General features: G+C 42.1%; 1 protein-coding gene across 3 annotated transcripts; it reads right to left on the reverse strand.

Moving 5' to 3' along the window:
* Window positions 1-610: 610 nt before the first annotated feature.
* Window positions 611-7,066, reverse strand: adcyap1b (adenylate cyclase activating polypeptide 1b). Of its 3 annotated transcripts, XM_023793369.2 has the most exons (7): window positions 6,650-7,046; window positions 6,136-6,240; window positions 4,881-5,015; window positions 4,322-4,426; window positions 3,519-3,653; window positions 2,920-3,040; window positions 611-775 (listed from the first exon to the last, which is right to left on the reverse strand). In XM_023793369.2, the coding sequence occupies exons 2-7, from the start codon at window positions 6,237-6,239 to the stop codon at window positions 767-769; spliced, it is 609 nt and encodes a 202-aa protein (XP_023649137.1). In that variant the 5' UTR covers window position 6,240; window positions 6,650-7,046; the 3' UTR covers window positions 611-766. The 3 variants fall into 3 exon arrangements, with proteins under 3 accessions (XP_023649137.1, XP_023649136.2, XP_023649138.1); XM_023793368.2 differs by lacking the exon at window positions 611-775 and having other exon boundaries at window positions 1,231-3,040; window positions 6,650-7,066; XM_023793370.2 differs by lacking the exons at window positions 611-775; window positions 2,920-3,040; window positions 4,322-4,426 and having other exon boundaries at window positions 3,324-3,653; window positions 6,650-7,044.
* Between the last annotated feature and the right edge of the window lie 15,074 nt (window positions 7,067-22,140).

Here is a 22,140-nt window from a genome sequence, read left to right on the forward strand (position 1 = left end):
CGCCGGTGTTATTCAGGAGAAAAACAGGATCACCGAAATGCCAAGAAGAAGCTACTATGGTTGGAAAACTTGAGCCAATCCCTGCTCCTGCCTTATGGATCACTTACAGCAAGTAGAAGCAGAGGATCAAAGTTCAGCGTCACACGACGGGATCCCTTCAGCGGAACCGCCAACAGCAGCACGCGTCAAAGATTAGACGGAATTCTGTTGTTTACAAAAATTTATTCATACAAATCTTACAACACGTTTTTTTTTTTTTTAGACATTTATCAACGTTACCCCAGTGGGGTGTCCGTATGTAATTATAACGAGATTACTGGCTAGGATTAACTTTCCACACAATATATATATATATATGTATTTTTTTTTTTTTAAAGTTTAATCTTCACGTTGTAAGGCTTTCGGAGCTTTCAAAAAAACGATACACATCAGGCGTTCAAACGGTGGGGATGCAGGACGCTTGCAGGTAACTCATAAAGTCTAATCTACATGTCTTAAACAGGTGCAGAATGGACGAATAGAAGGATAGTATACTCAAAGAATGATAGAAACAAATGGGGGGGAAAAAAGCCGCTCTCTACACCTAATCCCGCAACTATGGAATCCAAGTAGCGATTGGCAGGGTACAAGACAAGAAATGGGGGGGGGAAGGGGCAGGAAAGTAAGCCGAAGATTTTCGCAGCATTGAAGGGCTACTAAAGAGCCATCTGTGACCAGCGGCGAGTTTATAGTCGAGGAAAAGGCACCAAAGCCGCAGCCTCCTGCGTCACAAAGCCTGGAGGGGGAATGCAAAATTAAACAGAGATTGATTTCATGTACACACGACTCAGGCACAGATCGAATCTTTTGCTTGTGTTTTTTTTTTCCGTTATTGTTTTCTGCTCATAAGGCTCAACCAGGTAGATGGGTTTGAAGATCCCCACGTCCTTTACCGGGTTGGGGGGGGGGGGTATTTCCTTCCTTTCGGGGGGGCAATAACTGGGAGGTGGGGAGTGGAGAGGGGTGGAGGGTGGTTGGTCTCAGGGGTCTCTGCTCTGGGCCCGATTTACATTTTCGCTCCGGACAATGCTCCCAAACCAGCACATCTCCTTTTACGTCTGTTGCCGTCGTAGCTAAAGATGAGCCCTGGTCTCTCCCTCCAAATGTCCAAATATTGGATTAAGAGGACAGGTCAAGTGGATTTGTTTAGCTATTGAGGCTCACTGAACCTGAACTGGGGGGTTGGGAGTAGGGGGGGCTGTAAGGGGGGGGGGGGGGTCTAGACAATAGGGAAGTGTGGCAAAGGGGGAGGTAGCCCCTGTCTGGGTTTACCCTCTCACTGAGTTAGCTCAGTCCATCCCTTGCTATAACAGCATACTCTGCTGTAAGCTTCTCTCTCTCTTTCATTCACTCTCTCTCTTGCTTGCTCTCTCTCTCTCTCTCTCTCTCTCTCAATGAGCTCTATTCACAAACCTTTTCGCAAATCACACACGCAAACCACGGCCATTTCTCTCTGACCGTTTTTTTGGGAATTTACAAAGGACACTCGCATAAAATGGATTATAATACGCCATCAAAGACACAATCTCAGCTGGGTGTGGCTTTCAAGACTTCCCTAATTTGTTTTTTATCTGAATGAGAAAAAAAAAAAAACAAATAGTGTGAAAAAATTAGGATATCTGGTGTCATTTCCCAACTTCAAGGTGTAGAATTTAGACAGAGTACAATTTTACAATTTTACAACTTATCAGTAAACACAGAGTCCAATGTACAGAATGGATTCGTTCAAATTTCCAAATAATTGGACTCTTAAATCCCAAGTCTGATCCTGAAAAACATTGACACTGAGGTCCTGTTCAACATTATCCTGAGCTATTAACCCTCATGGGAGAGGAGGGATTCTGATTCATGTTTAACACTCCGTTACGGAGGCAGACAAGCAGCACAATCGATAAAATAAAAAGTCATACATTTACCACAGCAAATGAAGCGGAAATAACATCAGCAAAATCAGTGAGAGGAAAGGAAAAAAAACCTTAAGAGTGATATAGGGTGCACGTAATCACAAGCTATCACAATTACTTTAATTACCTGTTCTATCTTTACAGTGTTTTACATGACAATAAAGTTATGAACAGCAGACAGACCAGAAGAATCCAGTTGTAAAACTGTTTGTGAGATTAACCAAACTTAAAACGACTCACAGAAAAAGTACCACGTGTCATCTTTTGAGAAAAACAGCGACATGCCCGTGATATGGCCGTCTGACTATATTTTGAGACACGCTGATCCACCATGGTACTTTTTTCATGAGGAACAACACAAAAAAAAAAAACAACAAAACATAAAACCTTTTCAAGGGTTTTTTTTTCTTGTTTTCTGAAGCTTCTTAAACACATGACCAGCACTTAGAGAGAAACACATGTCACTTTGTGAGAAATGGTTTTAGGGTTGAGTCCCACCCTCATAAGAGTGAGCATTAATGCAGGAAGCCGAAGCTTTTAATTTGTTCTAGTAGGTTCTGCAGGTTTCCCTCTTTGGAGCATGCGTTATGACAGAGCTTACAAAAGATAAATGAATAATTCTCTTTTTTTCCCCTTAGGTTTCTAATGTCAGTCATGCCCTGGAGAATGGATGCATGTCGCTGATATTTTGATGTAACTTTAAGGTACGTATATCAACACTGTCCATGATTTCAAAAGAGGAAAGTGGTCAGAAAATCTGACTATACAGATACATACATACATATACATAGATATATGATATGTATGCTTGTATGTCGATGTATTTTGTTAGAAAAACAGAAACACAGATCAGGAAAGGGGGAAATCGGACTGCATACTTGGAGTGGAAAAAAGGAGGGGATAGTTCAGGTGAGGAGAAAGGGAGGGGTGGCAGGAGCCCCAGTGAACAGGCCTCGGGAAAAGCCTCGGAACTCACCGGAAATTCGGGAGAGAACTGTTTCAGCCAGTCTCCCAAAATAGCCTCAAACTCATCCCCATCCGGGAGGGCATCAAAGTCTATGTCTTGTAGAATATGGTGAAAATTAAAGTCTTCAGGGCTGTTGTAAATAAAAACACTAAGCTCTTAATTTCAGTTATAAAAATAAATGTAACATTCAATGCATTGATTGTCTTTTTCAACTATTTATTTTATGTATATATGTATATAGTTATATATTCAAAAGACAAGTTTCAGGCGCATGTAGATGTGCACATTTTTTTTCCTCTGTTTATTATAGGCCTTAATAAATATATATATAGCTATAGGTAAACTAATAGACTGGTCCACAAAGTAGATCTGTGTGGTCTCAAGTGCTTTTTTTGTACAAAAGAAAAACAATATTATTATCAAAATATTCATTTTAATGGCTTTACTTCATACATAAATACATGTTTAAAGAACACATGAGCGATCCACTGATTGTTCAGTTATCTCAAAATGACTTGATCTCAAGGCTGTACACAGAAGACAGTTTGGATTATCTGCGCTACAAATAGGATAGCCGGCGTCCTTTGTTTCTAAATCTCTGTCTATACCTTTTCCCCAGGACCGCTGCCAAATATTTCTTGACAGCCATTTGTTTTCGGTAGCGGCTGTAGCTGTCTGTGAAGATTCCATCCGAATGCCTTTTGGACAAAGGCTCCGAATCGTCTTCCAAATTGCTCGCTCCACTGCAAAACGGAAAACCAGGATGTTGTCTAAATTGCATGATATTCGTCCCTTCCCTAGGGACTAAACGTATATTAACCTGAAGAACCCCCGACTTAAAACGAAACATTTCCGTTCCACTTCAATAAAATATATATATTCTTATGCGTTGCGCTTTTCATACAGTCCTTGCCAAATTATTTTTTTCGATGCCTACGAGACACTCGGGAGTTACCACATGTCTGTCTTTGACCCCCAGAGACAGTGCGAATATACATTATTCATACCAAAAAATGAAATGTATTCAGCCACGTGGATGCCGACCAATGTTTCTTAAAGGCACAATGTCGACAGCGAATTTTTTACGCGCTTCTTAAGCATATCGGTCACAGCTTAATCCCACACAGAGAGCAGCTTTTTCTATTAAATATATGTATATATAATATAACATACATTTAGAGTGATGAAATATTCATTCTTAGCGTATAATGGACGCGGGAGCCGCCCCAACATAACACACATACACACAAAAGGGAAACTTATTTGACTCGTGAACAATAGGAAAAGGGGAATAAAATTAAATGGAACTGACACGAAAAACGTTTTTAAAAAAAATCACATACTCAACATAAACGATTATTCGGGACCGTACAGTTTGACCAAGAAAAACGCTTAAAAGAAAAATCCTTACCCTACACGCTTTGCCATCAGTGAATGCAGATATTTCCTTGCTGATAACTGACCCAAGACCTTCCTGTAGGCTTTATTAAATATCCCATCTGCATGCCTCTCCGTTCTGGGACAATAAACGCCAAACACATAGACCGTCAGTCACCCAGCGGAGAGGCAACACCTTCAAATCAATCTGCCATGTACTGGCCAGCACTATTGGCCGTGTTCCTTTATTAGGTTGATCCACTAATTTATTTTGTATAGGGGGTATCTGAGGCCAAGGGAATCTATCTGTTATCAGTGAAATGCATTTATAAACTTTACTTTCTTGTTCTATCCTAATTAGTTGACTAATCAATTGATTAATTTGCAAAAGGATGGCTCTTGCTGTTGTCTTTTTTCGGTATTCCTGGCACTAACAAATAAAACTGAATCTGGACAGCACATTTAGCTAACGAGACAAAAAGAAAACATATACAAAACAAGTAACAGAAATAAAACGTTTAACAGAAAAAAATATTCCCCACTAATGAAATGTCCGGAGTGAATAGAGAGAATGTGTAAAGATAGCAAATCACCTCTTCTCCGGTGGGTAGTATAAAGTAAATACGTCGTCAGTGACTGATGGAAGGCTTCGTATAGTAATTTGATCACCGTCAAAAGCCATGTCGGGTAACGAATTCCCGTCCTCGTCATAAACCTCATTTTCAAGTCTGTAACAAAAAATATAATAATAATAATAATAATAATAATAATAATACACACGGTATAGTTAATTTTGCACTAACTTTATAATTGTGGTGGTAAGTGCGTTGTTATGATCGCGGCAATCTGTGCTACCTATTAAATGAATTAGTGTTAAAACAACGGACGAAATATCGTCTATCGGATTCAGACATCCCCAGGGTAAAATACAAGATCAATAATAAACCCTAAGCGATTTGGTTTTTCTCATACATATAGAGAGCGCTTAACGAAAAACACATGTTTTCAGATATAATTTGCACTTCAAATAATTAAATTTATCGAGGAAAAATATGCACGAAGATTGCAGCCTGATTTTAGCAGGCATATAGACCGGGGATTAGCGTTCACGAGACATAAAGACATATCGTCTTGAATTATTGAAACTTTCGATTTTTCTCCTTTTATTGCATTAAAATGTCCCCCGATAACTGAAGCAAGGTGCTTAGGAATTTCGAGATGAAACGAATTTAGCTTGACAAAATTGTATAATCGAAAATATTATTCAGAATAGTGCACAAGTTCATCCTTGTGAAGCGACAGCCTTAAGGGCAACCATGCGTTTTGTTCAACAGTCAGTGGAGGCATTCTTTGCCTCTCATTTTCGCGTGCACAAATTCCAACGAATCGTCTACTTTTCTTATAAAGTACCTCCTTTATTTTTAGTGCCATGCACTATTAATTACATCCCAGCTGCCAGTTAACCATGTCAAATATCTTATAATTCAAATTGTTCTTAGAATAATCACGATTGTGTTCCTATATCATTTAGCCTATATAGAATTATTAGTAGACAAATTCATTCTAAAGAATGGAATACTTCTAAAGCTGTCTATGCAATACGAAATGCTTTATGCTTTTTATTGCATAGCGTATCGTATTCTATCCTTCTTATAATTAATGGATGCGCGTTCAAAAATATTCGCTTTGAAATTTTCTTTCCAATTTGTCTTTGTTGCTATTTTTCCACGTATAAAGTAACTCAGCACCTAAAAATAGCATTCTATATCCTATTCAGTTAGGTGGCCACAGCAGCAACCAGAAACACCATTTCGACCGTAAACAATGAATGAATCCGCCGTTACGTACCTAATATTAGGGTAACTATGCCCGATAGGTGAGCAGAAGACGCTGCCGTGCATAAAGATTCCGTAGATGAGTAACGCTACAGTCGCTTTACTAGACATTGCCATTCTGCGAAAGAAATAAGAAAGTTAAAATTCTCATACAGCACGAACCATACATCGTTCAATCCACATAAAAAAACTAAAATATACAACGAACAAAACTGTTAACCAAATTACAGTATCTGCTCGAATCATTTCTTTTTCTAATTCGGAGGGGAAAATGCACAATGCAAAAGCGTTAAATATTACCCCTTAAATGAACTTTTTGCATGCAACTACAGTAGTATCCTTTGGGTAACACGCTTAAATCAACACGAGAGGCACGCGTAATGTAGAAAAAGGAGAATCCCGCATTTGTTTCACTTTGCTTTTGTGCATCCCCAAATCTTTCCAAGTTTCTTCGCTAAATATTTCCTTTTTTTGTTGCATGCTTGTAGATTTTCTGCCTGTTTGAAACACCGAAGATCGCCACATACCTATTGCGGAGTAGAGAGTAGAAGTGGATGCGATCCGGGCGCGGCTGAGACGGTGGGAATGAGATAAAATCTTTCTCACGCCACTTCTTCACTAAAGCGCCCCTGTCCTTTCTGTATGTGCCCGTTTGCGTGTCCAGCCCTCCACACTTTTATATATAGTATGCAGATATCGGATTTCTGTACAAACACGGCTCCCTGAAAAGGAATGTAAGCATTTGTCTACATATTATCTTTCGCCGAAACTTTTTGTTCTGCGGTCTAATTCCCTCGGATTTTTATTCATGAATCCGGCGGCTTTGCCTTTTTCATAAGTCACATTAAGGATGCTACAGACGTCATCAACCCTTCCTCCCGGAATATAATAGTACTTTTCCTTCCTCATCGATGAACAACTCAGAGTCATAAGCCTCCCAAGGATGTGTAGTATGAAAACGTAATTTTCAGACAAAGGATGTATGTTATTGTCTACCAATGTGTCATATACAATATTTCGGTCATCTGAGGTCATTTTGCGTGAGGGGGCTTTAATGTATCTTAAATAATTCAATTCCGATATCTGTTTTACAAGGAGCTATGTATGATTCGATAATTTAATAATATTCATTACTGTTGCATTTCATTTTGTTGCTATGCAAAGACATTTAATGCCTGCGATGATGTGAGACCGGTTTCTTTGTGTTGCATTTTGCAGGGAGTGAAAATTAACAGGAGCTATACATCTTAATAGTGTTAAAATCACATATCCTACAACTACGGGCGCTTACACTGCAAGTATAGGTATGAAGTCATACATGCATGTTTTAAGTTTCGTGTCGTGTGGTACAAAAAGCCACGTCGATGTCTTTTTATCTTTTACCTTATACACGCTATCACTTAAAAAATATGCTGACATATGATACTGAGTAGCAATTATATAAATCAAATATTCGCTATAATGTGATTTTAAGCATCAGGATTCACAGCTTAGATTCCTGTATGGTATGTTCAAACGTATATGAAATGAATATTCGCCATTATTTACAGTATAGGGCCTGTATCAATTTTGCACAAACGTAAATTCGGGGTGCATTTTCAGTTATTTCTTAAGTACCCTGTACTTGACCAAACTGTAAAACTGAATTTTAGTTTTTTTATATTTTCATTGTTAACCGGCAGTTCTCTAAGCAGTTTGTGATTGCGCCGCATTCGCATTTAAGCTGTCCATACGTTTCGCTTCGCTTTGCTGTCTGCATATTGTTTAATTTGCACCTTCGCTGATTCACACCACCTTATCCTTTCGCTCGCTCTGACGTCTTATGACGATCGTCGCAGCTCGTGCGCGCTGGGACCGGGTTGATCCTAAAAATGACGTCGGAATCCACCTTCATATAAACTTTACTTTTTAAAATGTGCCAAGTAAAGACTGCCATCAAGTGGTTGTTCGGTAAGAAGTATTTTTGCACACTCGTCTATCTTTAAGAATGGACTTTGTTCATCAAAATTCCGCTGATTTTTGACTCGTTTGTTCTTCTTCCAAAGTCCTAAAGTTTACAAGTAACATTTCATGTGTAACCGATTTCGGAGCTATACTGATTTCACCTAAAGAAACATTGTTTTAATAGACAAATAAAATAAAAATGTCTTTAGTTTCTTGGTTGTAAAATAATCGTAATTTGCTTGCAATTAAATTCAAAACTCTTTTTTATTAAATATCTTGAATCTCAATTTTGGAATAGAGTTGTAAAGTGGCATATTCTTTCAATTGTCGCGTGATTAACACGAGACAGGGCTACAATAGGCTTGCGTCTCTCTTATCCTACGTATGAATCGGAATGAAAATATATTTTAGTCACTTGTTTAATTAATTCAATAACATCAAGGCGTTAACCCGCAAATTTGTATATTTATGCATGCCATTTATCTAATACAACATGCAATCTTTGTTTTTAGTGGAATAGGATAAGAACAGTGTAACGTATCCAACGAATTCGTGAGAGGTTTTTGGCAGGAGCACAGTTAATTTACTTTTTTTAATTATGTTTATAGGCATAACGCTATTACGGATAAATATTAATCAGACTGATAGTGCAGCCCTTATGAAGTTTACTTTGTCATAAATTCCCGTATTCACCAGATGACAAGATAACCGTATGATATAATATATCCTATCGTTTAATTATCTTTTTATTGGAGGTGTAGTAAAGTTTAATCGTGGAAATACTCTCTCATTTTGCACTAAAATCTATTCTTAAATCAGTATTTACTACCAGGATACCAATTGTCAACAATATCAGACTCTCGGCTCGGGTTTATTTGTACGCTCGTTTGTTCCACCTTTAATTACAGGTGTTGGAAAAAATGGCAGAACATAAACTGCCTAATTGCAGAAGGACGTTTTTAATATAGAAGCGAGATAATAAAGATAGTGATATAACGTAATACAGAATTCCAGACTGACGTTATTCATACAGACGCATCGCGCTTAAGTTTTCTAGGTTAGATTGATAGGTAAAGTTTCAAAATTATTAGCCGGGAACCATTCGAAAAACACTTCACCTGTACAGAATAAATCATTTAAAATGTGTTATTTCTCCATATTCCGGGTCTGTATTATATACTGGATAGTTTAAACCTTCCTTCGGTCCCTGTACTGTACATTTGTATCCTTGTTGCGTGCTGGCGTCCGTTTGTCCAAGCAAAATAGTCCCTTTTAAGACAAAATTACAATAACATGAGCTTTGTATAGACTGAGACATTGTGTTGGCACAACCTATTCCCTGCCATAAAACACGTTTGTCTATTTTTTGCCCGTGCCTCTCTCTCTCTCGCCCTCCCCCGCTCCCTCCCTCCAACCCCGTCTATCTGTCGCTCTCTCTCATATAAGATACACATCGGCAGTCTGAACCGGCCCATAATATGAGAAACGCGAAGGACCTCCGTTCGCCACGGTTCGCCCACGGTTTAATGCACAGTAATAACCTGTTGTTCGTTTACTATATATTACATTTTTAGTAATGTTAAACAAAATATGTTGCACGATAACGTTGATATAGCACAACGCCGTATGCTTAATTTCTCCGCAAAATTTATGAACCTAAATTCTTAACGATTGCTTTTCACGACCTGTGCCGGGCAAACGAGTACGAGGCAGGGCTGGACTGAGATTAAAGATCGGTCCTGGATTTTGGGGTCCCCCACGATAAATTTTGCCGGCCCACATACCCATCGACGGTGGGTCAGAGGGACAGTCCATTCCTGATGCAAGGCCAGGGGTGATTTCCCAGGTTTGTAGGTGCCCGGCGGCCTGTGTCAATGAGAAAAACAATCAGCGCTCCCCTTGTGCCATGTCAGTGTCGGTAAGGTATACCTGGCTGTCTACGGCTGGGAACACGGCAGCATTGCGCAATAATACGCTACTATTTGGAAATCGCAACGCAGTTTCTTCATGAATGGAAATTAGTTCGTAGTAACTATAGGCTTGCTCTTAACGTCCGTATGTAATCGCGTAGGCCTATATAATAAATTGATTTATGTCCCTGTATGATCAAGTATTGTATAGTGCTTTAGGAGTTAAATTACAACTGTTTAATTGTAATGTGTATAGGCAACATTAACAATGGTTTGATTTGTGGACGGGGTAACTTTCTTCGCCCTTGCACAGCCGGCACAGTATGTGCTTACGGTTCTTATTTGTATTAATCAGGGTTTCTATGTTACAGTGTATTACTACCCTTTGCATGTAAATACTGGTGGCATTGTGCTTCGATGTACTTTCATCGAATCAATTAGTTCTGCAGAAATGACACTGAATCTGAATTTTGTGAACATAGTCGATACTTTATTGACCTGACTGGAACACGCTGTGCGCAGGGGTCATCGCGAGAAATAAAAAATAATAAGGACATCACCATGGCCATGCAAAATCCCTACTGATAGTCCTTCAAAACCCCCCAAAGAGCACCGTTAAAGGAACCGCTTAGCCCAAAGTACCACGGAGATCTGTTTATGACATATTCCCGGCTAAAAGAGTGAGGGGTCATTGACTTATGCATTTGACAGGACAGGCTGGAGGATACTTGCCACCGTGTTCTCTTGTATTTGTAATCGTTTATGCGCGAGATACTGTACCGTACTGCCCGCATGGGTTTCCGGTCTTCGGGATCGTGAAGTTATTTTTAGGTTGTAAGTAGTTGTGTTAGTCACTATTGTTATAATACAGATACAGAAAATATGAAGTTTATTCTAATTTCTCGGTTGCAGCAATTCAGAATGACATGTCATTTTCAACATAAATTTGAACCGGCTGTTACCCAAAATAGACTGGGATTTTGTCGATTTGATGACAGCTTGAAGAATTCCTTCAGTAACATAATAATAATAATAATAATAATAATAATAATAATAATAATAATAATAATAGGGATAATAACGTTTTGAACACATTACTCACAAAAATCTTCTACTGTCCCACCCGCGCCGAACCCACCGGTCTTATATATAAGATGTCAGCCTAATTAATTAACCTCTACCACCTTGAGTGTTTTTTTACGACATTTCGCCTGACACACACCTAAATTAAAGGCTTATTGTAAAACAAATTTAACAAGGCTGCTCAATCGATTTTAAGCATCTGGCAAACGGGCTTTAAAGAAAGTAGGCATCTTTTCTTTTTGTATATGTTTGACATGATATCTCAAAGTCTTTCACATGTAAGCCTGTAACAATTTTTATTATGTTCTCAGCCATGTCCACTGTACTTGTTACAGCATTTGGCATCAAACGACCCCTTTTTCACCCAAAAATGTATCCAAGTGTCCAAAAACTCTCCAAAATAGGCAATGCATTTTTTGTAGAAACAATAATCTATGAATATATTAAAATATCAAAAATACAAAAAGGTATACATTTCAGAAAATAAATAGTTAAAATACGTTAACATAGCGAATGATACGTTAAAATAGTGAATGATTTTGCGCCCGCTTTCCGCTCGTAAGAATGGTGTTTTTTTAAATGAGGCGTGGCCAGGCGAAAGGGTGACCAACAAGAACCATGTCTGAAGTCAGTGGCGCACTTTTATTTATATTTTGCTAACTGCAGACCCAAAATTTAAATAACACACACGCGCACAATTAAGTCCCCATTCCCAGCTGCTGTGCTCCTTCAGCAACGAGTTTCTGGTTTCCCCGTCTTATGACATCATCATACCGTACCGTTTTCGGTACTACACAGATGATCTGGTGACGCCAGAAAACGAGGACACGCTCACTGCTACCTCAGTGGAACAGTGGGGCTCCCGTAGGAGACGTGCTCACGCCTTCTCACCTCTCACAGAAAACACAGTGGTACCTCGGTTCTCGAACTTAATCCGTTCCGGACTCCGGATCGAATCCTAAAAAGTTGGAGTTCTGATCGAATTTTTCCCATAAGAAATAATGGAAAACCAATTAATTGGTTCCCGGCCCCCCAAAATTACACCTAAATATGTTTTGGGTTTTTTTAGCATTTAAAAACAAAATGAACAGGATAAAACAAGAAGAGAGTTTTTTTTCTTAATGGCTTGCAAAACGATGAAGATCTTATCCCAACATTACCACTATCCAGCCCCGATCGTCCGCTCCTTCTGTGTGCCACGCCTCCTCGTTAACCTCGTGTGGGATCCCCATGTGATCAGCTGTTTCTGGTTGTTTTCATTAGTCCTCTGTATTAAGTCCGCGTTTCAGTTTGTTTCCCCAGTCCGGTCATTGGGTGCGTTCGACTTGCTTACAGCGCTGGCTTAAAGCAACGCATTCTGATCCTGACGCAATGCATTACGGTTAGATGCATTGCGACCTCTCACCCGGCTCCACAAACTGGAACCGCCTTCGTGACGACAAACTTTTGCCCTAATTGGCTGAACAGTTTAGTTACACGCATGACGTTTGTATCCCAGGCAGTTCTGATGCGTAATCTGCTATTTCTCCGGAATATCACGTAAAGCAGTGAAAACTGGTTTTCAGTTAATTTACCTGGTAAAATAAAGTTTAAATCAATCACAATGAGGTGATCAGTGGTCATTGTCAACACACCACAGCGCGCAACAACGAAATGTGTCCTCTACATTTAACCCATATGTGACTTTCGTGAGATAGCAGGGGGCAGCTAATTCAGCGCCCGGGGAGCAGTGCTTGGGGGTGGTACCTTGCTCAGGGTACCTCACTGGTGCCTTGCTGATAGGGGATTCGAACATGCAATCTTTCAATTACAAATGTGCTTCCTTAACCATCAAGCCACCACTGCCCAATGCTCTAATAGTTACTGTAATGTTGCGCTGCTTTATTTGGTTAATCGTCCAGTCTGTGAAGAAGGCATTCAAGTAAGAATTGCATTGTAGTATGACTCATTTCCTGGCTCATACAATTTATATTAGCTCAGCGTTCACGGTTCGACTTATGATATTCAGATCGAGTTCTAGGTCAAACTGGTTTGTTCGACTTTCAAGAAATTCGAGTTCTAGTGAGTTCGAGAAGCGAGGTACCACTGTAATCGGATCTTGTTTGTCGGTCAAACGCGCCATTGTAATAGCAATCCGCAGTAGATCATGGAGAATGGCAAATCGTTCTGTGCATGCATGCCTGAAGCGGAAGGGACCTGAGGTTGGATGCGCCTGAGAAGGGTGACTGCAGCCCTATATTATTGAGATTATGCGCCGCTGTCTTTTAAAGGTGAGTTAGGACAACCCTTTTCCCCACCTTGCGCTAGCGCAAAGTGTGGTTTTTCCACCGCTAAAATAGCAAAATGGATTTGGACACACCCATAATTGTTAGTTGCGCTTTACACTTTAAGGTAGACCGTCAAAATAGAGCCCATAGTTTGCATTAATTAAGCAATTGCATAGGGCAGGGGTGGCCAATCTTATCCGGAAAAGGCCGGTGTGTATTCAGGTTTTTGGGATAACCCGTAGGTTAGCAGGTGTGAGGACTCTTCAGGCAATCAGTCCTCTAATTAGTAATCTAATCAGGGAGTTGCAGTGAAAACCCACATGCACACCGGCCCTTTGCGGATTAGATTGGCCACCCTTGACATAGGGGAAGGAGTGCGGATGTACTCCAGTGTATCACGGTTGTGATTCGCTCATATGCACGAGGCTGCAGGCCTCTCTCTCCGTGTGCTCTCTCTCTCTTTGTTTCTGCAGGGTTTTCCCCGACAGTCCAGAAACTTGCGGAAAGGTTCAGTGCCTCATAACATTAGAATGTCAGCATTCAGAATGGAATACCAACCTGTCCAGGGTAGCCCTATCCCATGCCCCGCGCTTCAGGACAAAAAGTAATCGAAGATAAACAATAATTAATCTCCAGGGTCACTGGCTCAAATCTCATCCCTGTGGGCGCTTCTGAGACACTTGCAGTTCCGATGCTAAATTACACTTGGTGTGTTTGCCAGTGCCCTGTGTTGGACTGGATTTAGCTGGTGTGGATACATGAAGAATAATTCAGTATGGAATATGGAAGCTTCCTGAAGGAGCAATGGAGTGTGGACAACATAAAACTGTGAATATATTACAAGTACCCACACGTTTTAAATAACCACATTATGCATGTTGCGTAAATCTTTGGGAACACCCCGCCCCCTTCCCATCAGAGATATTAAAAATGCAGTAATGAAGTTCTTACCTTACTAACCTTATTTCAGCATGTGGCTCAGTCTCTGTGTCTGTGATTGGATAGTTGCCGGTCCTATCCCGGAAACGTCTGGGGGTCCTTGAGCAAGACCCTTAACCCCCAGCTCCCTGGGTGCTGCAATTGGTTACTCTCACCTACAAAGAGCAAGTTAGGGGAGGCAAAAGGAGAATTTCCACACAGGGATCAATAAAGTATCAATTATTATTATTATTATAATCCCATCTTATTTTTGTAGGCTTATGTCAACCACAAAGTTGCATATTTAAAGAAAAGGAAACTATAATATTCACTAAATTTAATTTTCTGTGTTGTTTTTTTTTTTCTCCCTCAGTGTATTGCTCCATTATTGCAGAAGAAATTGCAGAAATCACGGAGATGCCAAATACAGAACCTTTGTTGTCATAACCATCAGCGGCCAGCAGATGGAGACCTTTTCATATTGATTGACGGTTTAATAGAATGCCACGTGTTCGTGTCTTGCTTACATCAAAGGGCAGCTCATTGGTTAGCAGTGTGGCTCCACACCATCAGAGTCATGCGTTAATTTCCTGTCCATGTATTGCAGGTGAATTAGTCTCTGAATTACCGCATGTTTATGGGACACCTATGATGATGAACTGGCATTCCGTCCCACAACCTATTATAGTATTACACAGAGATAATTAATTTTTGTATTGTAATTTAGCTTGCAATAATTTTATATACAGAAATATTACACACACACAGTTCTTGAAAAAAAAATAAAAGACCACAGCAACATTTTTAATTTCACCTATTTCTCAGTTTATGGGAATGTGTCTGCGTGAAATATACACATTTTTGCAAACTTCAGCCTTTTCCCTGCTACTTATGGGTGAAGGGCTTCTTCCTTGCTTTATGGGTCTAGCAGTCCTAACTGTCCTAGCAGTGCACTTAATGTTTTCCTCTGGAATTAGAAATTTGCTTCTGCCCTCTGCGTGGCTGGATTTTACTGATTATTGGCGTCTCCTGCTTCACCTTGTTCTTATGTACTGCTGTCTTAGAAACGTTGAGCCTGGAAGCAGCCTGTCGCTCAGTGTAGCCTCTGCCAGCAGAACCAGCATTAAACCAGGATTTAAGAATTCAGATTTTTTTTTTTAAATATAGTGGTCTCAATTTTTTTCCAGAGCTGTGTGTGTACATAGAGACTGATAGTGTCACATCACATGACCTGCCCACCTGACATAAACAGGCGTAGTTTAATCAGAGACTGAAGGGAAAGCAGCCAATCAGTGCTCAGAAATTATGCGGGACTTTCTTCGGGAGAGCTGGAAAAGCATCGCAAGAGGCCACCCCATGAAACTGACGTATAGGAGACCGTAGGGTCAGCCAGTTCATGAAGTAATTGGCATTAGGGGCCTTGCTCAAGGGCTCCGTGGTGGGACCACTTTGACAACTATAGGACTTGTACTGGCAACCAGTCCCAACCCACAGAGTTACCCCCACCCCCAACAATTTATATACTTTTTTTTGTTTAATACTTTTTGGTTAATACACAATTCCATATGCTTTTATAGTTTTCATGTCTTTATAATTATTCTATCACGTAAGGAATAGTGCAAATAAACCTTCCTATGGGTAGGTGTGTCCAAACTTTTTACTGGTACTGTATATGTGTATGTGTACTGTATGGACAAAAGTATTGGGAAACCAGGCAGTGTGTCTGTGGGAATTTTTGCCCATTAATCCAGAAGAGCCTTTTTGAAGTCTGGCACTGATGTTGGATGTGAAGACCTAGCTCGCAATCTACACTCTAGTTCACACCTTAGGTATTTGATGGGGTTGAGGTCAGGGCTCTGTGTGGACCAGTCCAGGTCTTCCAACACCAAACTCACCCAACCATGTCTTTATGGACCTTATTTTGTGCACTGAATGATACTGGAACAGAAAAGGGTCTTCCCCAAACTGTTCCCACAAAGCTGGAAACATAGGGTTGTTCAAAATGTCTTTGTATACTGAGGCATTAAGAGTTCCCTTCACTGGAACTAAGGGGCCTAACCGAACCCCTGAGAAACAACCCCATACTCCACCCAACTTTACGGTTGGCACAAAGCAGTCCAGCAGGTCACGTTCTCCTAGTATCTGCCAAACCCAGACTCATCCATCAGACTGCCAGACAGAGAAGCATGATTGGTCACTCCACAGAACAGGTTTCCTCTACTCCAGAGTCCAGCGTTGGCACATGGTTTTTGTGCTGGAGTTAATCCCGGAGGATGTTTGGAACTCTGCAGTAATTGAGTCAACAGAGCATTGCCGACTTTTACTCACTGGAATATTTAGCAGGGAAGAAATTTCACCAACTGACTAATTGCAAAGGTGACATCCTATGACATCACCACGCTTGAATTCACTGAGCTCTTCAGAATGACCCGTTCCTCCACAAATGTTTGTAAACCTGACTGCATGGCTAGATGCTTGATTTTATACACATGTAGCAATAGATCTGGATGAAATACCTGAATTCAATGATTAAGAGGTTTGTCGCAATACTTTTGTCCATAAGGTGAACAGAAATTCATCCTTATCACAAGAGAAAGGAATTATTGTTGGAAAAGAAAATCAGCCACAGAGAAGATGGATTAGTGGATAGATTTGATTTTGTTGTCCCGATAGGTTTGTCCATATAGTGTATGTATGTATGTATGTATGTATGTATAATACAGTATATATGCATAATTGCTCCCAGGGTGAAATTATGGAAGACCAATTCCACCCACTACATGGACTATTTTCTCTCATGCAGTCTGGTAGACAGTATTGAAGCAGGCGTGCTGGTTCTGCATCGCTGTGTAATAGCTTCATACCACAAGCCATCAGAAATCTTATTGCACATTCATGTTAAAATCTCTGCCTAGCCAATGTCATTCTAGTACACTATCTCACTGTATGATTCCCAGTAATTCCAGTACAATCTCTTTGGCACTTGCACTTTACCTACAAAACTCAACAAAAGCTTGTCCTTTTGTGCAATAACTGATGCCCAATATGCTGTTCATTATGCTGATTATATTTAAAACATGTGTACAGAAAGCCCGGTATCCAATATTGTTGTTGTTGTTCTGTGTTGTTTTTGTCGTTTATTTCCGTTAGCGGGCGATATTTAGTCGTCGCACTGACTATTCGTCTTCTAGTTCTGTATCCGCTAGGGGGAGCTTTGAGCTCGTTTTCAAGTTATATGGCGATACTCACTCTAGTCTCACTAATTTTATGGAGATAGAATTATATGTAAACTAATTGTATTTAAATGTAACGATTATATCGTAATTTTATTAAACGCAAATTCATATTAGGATTTGCGAATGTGTGCCTGTGCCTACCGTTAAATTTCACGAGTACAATCCTCATTTTATATTTACGAATCCCAGTTTATGAGGTTATGATATGGTCGTGATTACGAATTTCAGTTTACGTATTAACATCGGTACTACGTTTACTAACCACTAGTTATGTGAGGAAATTTACGCCAGCTGAGGGGGCTGGGCTATTAAAAGCGGAAAAAGGTTTACGTCTAAAGTAATTGTACGTAGAAAATGAATTGCAAATCCGAAATCACAGATTTTTTTTTTTGTCACAACCCAATGGCCATTGGCAACTATGCCCACGTGGGTACATTAATGTTGTTTGTACCTTGGGTATGTTGGGAATGTGTGAATCGTTGTAAACGTCACACTTGAAGTGTACTTGGAAAATCTGCCTACAGGTCAAATTACAGAAAGATTTATGTCTAAAGTAATCATCTCCATAGAAATTTGTTTAGGATGTACTGAGAATCAAAAATTTACACTTAACACATCAGAGTAGTAATATGCAATATTGTATTCACTCAGTCTTTTAAAATGTTTCTCCTGTCATATGCACTAGCATGATTAATTAGTTATAACATTACGTGCATTTATGTATATAAACCCTTCAGCTTCAGCTGCACCACAGCTTTTCAAGGTAATTATTTGGTAAGTCGACCTACTGCAAATTAAAACATTAACATGGTCGTTATATAACACGCTGTGTAATATAAATTATAAAACATATAGCGTTCAATAATAAGAACAAGAAAGAAAGAAAAACACACATATGCACATGCATTTTTATTCTTTAGAGGTCAGTGGAAATGTGCCACACCACACAGTGCACAAAGAAATGTGTCCTCTGCATTTAACTCATATGTGACGTTGTGACATAGCAGGGGGCAGCTAATTCAGCGGCATGACACAGGACTGATGGTAGCGCTCACCATAAACAATCGGAAAGGGGATTCATCTCATAAAATGACTTTACCCCAATCCTCAGCAGTCCAATCCCTGTACCTTTTGCAGAATATCAGTCTGTCCCTGGTGTTTTTATTGGAGCGAAGTGGCTTCTTTGTTGCCGTTCCTGACACCAGACCATCCTCCAAAAGTCTTCGCCTCACTGGGCGTGCAGATGCACTCACACCTGCCTATTGCCATTCCAGAACAAGCTCTGCACTGGTGGTGCCCCGATCCAACAGCTGAATCAACTTTAGGAGATGGTTCCGGCGCTTGCTGGACTTTCTTGGGTGCCCTGAAGTCTTCTTTACAACAATTTAACTTCTCTGCTTGAAGTTCTTCATGATCCGATGAATGGTTGATTTAGGTGCAATATTACTAGCAGCAATATCCTTGCCTGGAAGGGGGTGATTGGGAGGAACGGCCTCCCTGATCTGAATCCGAGTGGTGTTCAGTTATTGGACTTCTGTGCAATGCATGGTTTGTCCATAACGAACACCATGTTCGAGCATAAGGGTGTCCATAAGTGGACATGGTACGAACATGCCCGGGGCTACAGGTCGATGATCGATTTTATAATCGTATCAACTGATCTGCGGCCCTCTGTCTTGGACACTCGGGTAAAGAGAGGGGCAGAGCTGTCAACTGATCACCACCTGGTGATGAGTTGGCTCAGGTGGCGGGGGAGGAAGCCGGTCAGACCTGGTAGGCCCAAGCGTATAGTGAGGGTCTGCTGGGAACGTCTGGCAGAGGCTCCTGTTCGCTGGAGCTTTAACTCGTGCCTCCGGCAGAATTCCGACTGCATGCCGGGGGAGGTAGGGGACATTGAGTCCGAATGGACACTGTTCCGGACCTCCATTGTGGAAGCGGCCGTACGGAGCTGTGGCTGCAGGGTGGTCGGTGCCTGTCGTGGCGGTAACCCCCGTACCCGATGGTGGACACCAGAGGTGAGGGGGGCCGTGAAGCTGAAGAAGGAGGCTTACCGGGAATTATTAGCCCGGGGGTCTCCGGACGCAGCTGACGGGTACCGGCGGGCCAGGCGGAACGCGGCTCGGGCGGTCGCAGAAGCAAAAACCCGGGCGTGGGAGGAGTTCGGTGAGGCCATGGAAAGTGACTTTCGGTCGGCCTCAAAAAGGTTCTGGCAAACCATACGGAGTATCAGGAGGGGGAAGCAGCTCCTGGTCCCTACTATTTATAGTGGGGGGGGGGGGCTGTTGACCTCACCTGGGGACATCATCCGGAGGTGGAAGGAATACTTTGAGGACCTCCTCAACCCTGCCTCCGATACATCTACGCATACTGCCTTTGAGACATCTGAGGGCGCAGAGCCCGAGGGTGCTGGGGGGGGCTTGCCCATCACTGAGGCTGAGGTGGCCGCGGCGGTTAAACAACTCCGTGGTGGCCGGGCCCCGGGGGTGGACGAGATCCGCCCGGAGTACCTGAAGGCTCTAGATGTTGTGGGGCTGTCGTGGCTGACACGCCTTCTCAACAGTGCGTGGAGGTCAGGAACAGTGCCGCTGGATTGGCAGACTGGGGTGGTGGTCCCCTTATTTAAGAAAGGGGACCGGAGGGTGTGTTCCAACTACAGGGGGATCACACTTCTCAGCCTCCCTGGGAAGGTCTATTCCAGGGTACTGGAGAGGAGGGTGAGATCGATAGTCGAATCTCGGATTCAGGAGGATCAATGCGGTTTTCGTCCTGGTCGTGGAACACTGGACCAGCTTTATACCCTTGCAGGGGTACTGGAGGGGGCCTGGGAGTTTGCCTATCCAGTCTACATGTGTTTTGTAGATTTGGAAAAGGCTTACGACCGGGTTCCCCGAGGTGCTCTGTGGGGGGTGCTTCGAGAGTATGGGGTCCGGGGTCCACTGTTGTGGGCGATCAGGTCCCTGTACGAACGGAGCAGAAGCTTGGTCCGCATTGCCGGCAATAAGTCGGACGTGTTCCAGGTGCGTGTTGGGCTCCGCCAAGGCTGCCCTTTGTCATCGGTCCTGTTTATCATATTTATGGACAGGATTTCTAGGCGCAGCCAAGGCGTTGAGGGTGTCCAGTTTGGTGACCTCAGGATTGCCTCGCTGCTTTTTGCAGACGATGTCGTCCTGTTGGCTTCATCTGCTGGGGATCTCCAGCAGGCACTGGGGCGGTTCGCAGCCGAGTGCGAAGCGGCAGGGATGAGGATTAGCACCTCCAAGTCCGAGACCATGGTTCTCAGCCGGAAACGGGTGGTTTGCCCTCTTCGGGTTGGGGAAGACGTACTGCCTCAAGTGGAGGAGTTTAAGTATCTCGGGGTCTTGTTCACGAGTGAGGGTAGGCGGGATCGGGAGTTGGATAGACGGATCGGAGCGGCGTCTGCAGTTCTGCAGGCGCTTAACCGGTCCGTCGTGGCTAAGAAAGAACTGAGCCAAAAAGCCAAACTCTCGATCTATTGGTCCATCTTTGTCCCTACCCTCACCTATGGTCATGAGCTATGGGTAATGACCGAAAGAACGAGATCGCGAATACAAGCGGCCGAAATGAGGTTTCTCCGCAGGGTGTCTGGGCTCTCCCTTAGGGATAGGGTGAGAAGTTCGGATATCCGGGAGGGCCTCGGAGTAGAACCGCTGCTTCTTCACGTCGAAAGGAGCCAGTTGAGGTGGTTTGGACATCTGGTGCGGATGCCTCCTGGGCGGGTACCCAGGGAGGTTTTCCATGCCTGTCCTACAGGGAGGAGGCCCCGAGGCAGGCCCAGGACTCGCTGGAGGGATTATATCTCTCGGCTGGCCTGGGAACGCCTCGGTGTCCCCCCCGAGGAGCTGGTGGGGTTAGCTGGGGAGAGGGAGGCCTGGGTGCCTCTACTGAAGCTGCTACCCCCGCGACCCGAACCCCGGACAAGCGGAAGATGATGGATGGATGGATGGAATATCCTTGCCTGTGAAATCTTTTTTGTGTAAAGCAGTGATGACTGCACGTGTTTCCTTGCAGGTAACCATGGTCACCAGAGGAAGAACAATGATTTCAAGCACCATCCTCCTTTTAAAGCATCCAGACTGCTATTCTAACTCAATCAGCATAACAGAGTGATCTCCAGCCTTGTCCTCGTCAACATTCTCCCTCTGTTAATGAGAGAATCACTGAAATGATGTCAGCAGGTCCTTTTGTGGCAGGGCTGAAATGCAGTGGAAATGGGTTTTTTGGGATTATGTTCATTGTCATGGCAAAGAGGGACTTTGCAATTAATTGCAATTCATCTGATCACTCTTCATAACCTTCTGGAGTTTATGCAAATTGCCATCATAAAAACAGAGGCTGCAGATTTTGTGAAAATTAATATTTGTGTCATTCTCAAAACTTTTGGCCATGGCTGTAATATGCAACAATAAAACTTTGAATATGAATAAATTAACACAAGGAGTCACAGACTGTCTGCCGATCCTTGTAGAATCACTAGTGTTACGAACTGCTGATGGAGTTACAGTTACTTGGCCCAGTCCACTGAGTGTTCTGGGGGACAACCAAGACAGGACAATCACTGGTCAACTGCCTATTGCAAAGAAGGATCCTTGATATGATCCTAATTAGTTAGTGATTACTCTTTTTGACATTTACAAAGGAT

The sequence above is a fragment of the Paramormyrops kingsleyae genome, chromosome 4, assembly GCF_048594095.1.
Source record: "Paramormyrops kingsleyae isolate MSU_618 chromosome 4, PKINGS_0.4, whole genome shotgun sequence".
In the NCBI taxonomy this organism is placed as follows: Eukaryota; Metazoa; Chordata; class Actinopteri; order Osteoglossiformes; family Mormyridae; genus Paramormyrops; species Paramormyrops kingsleyae.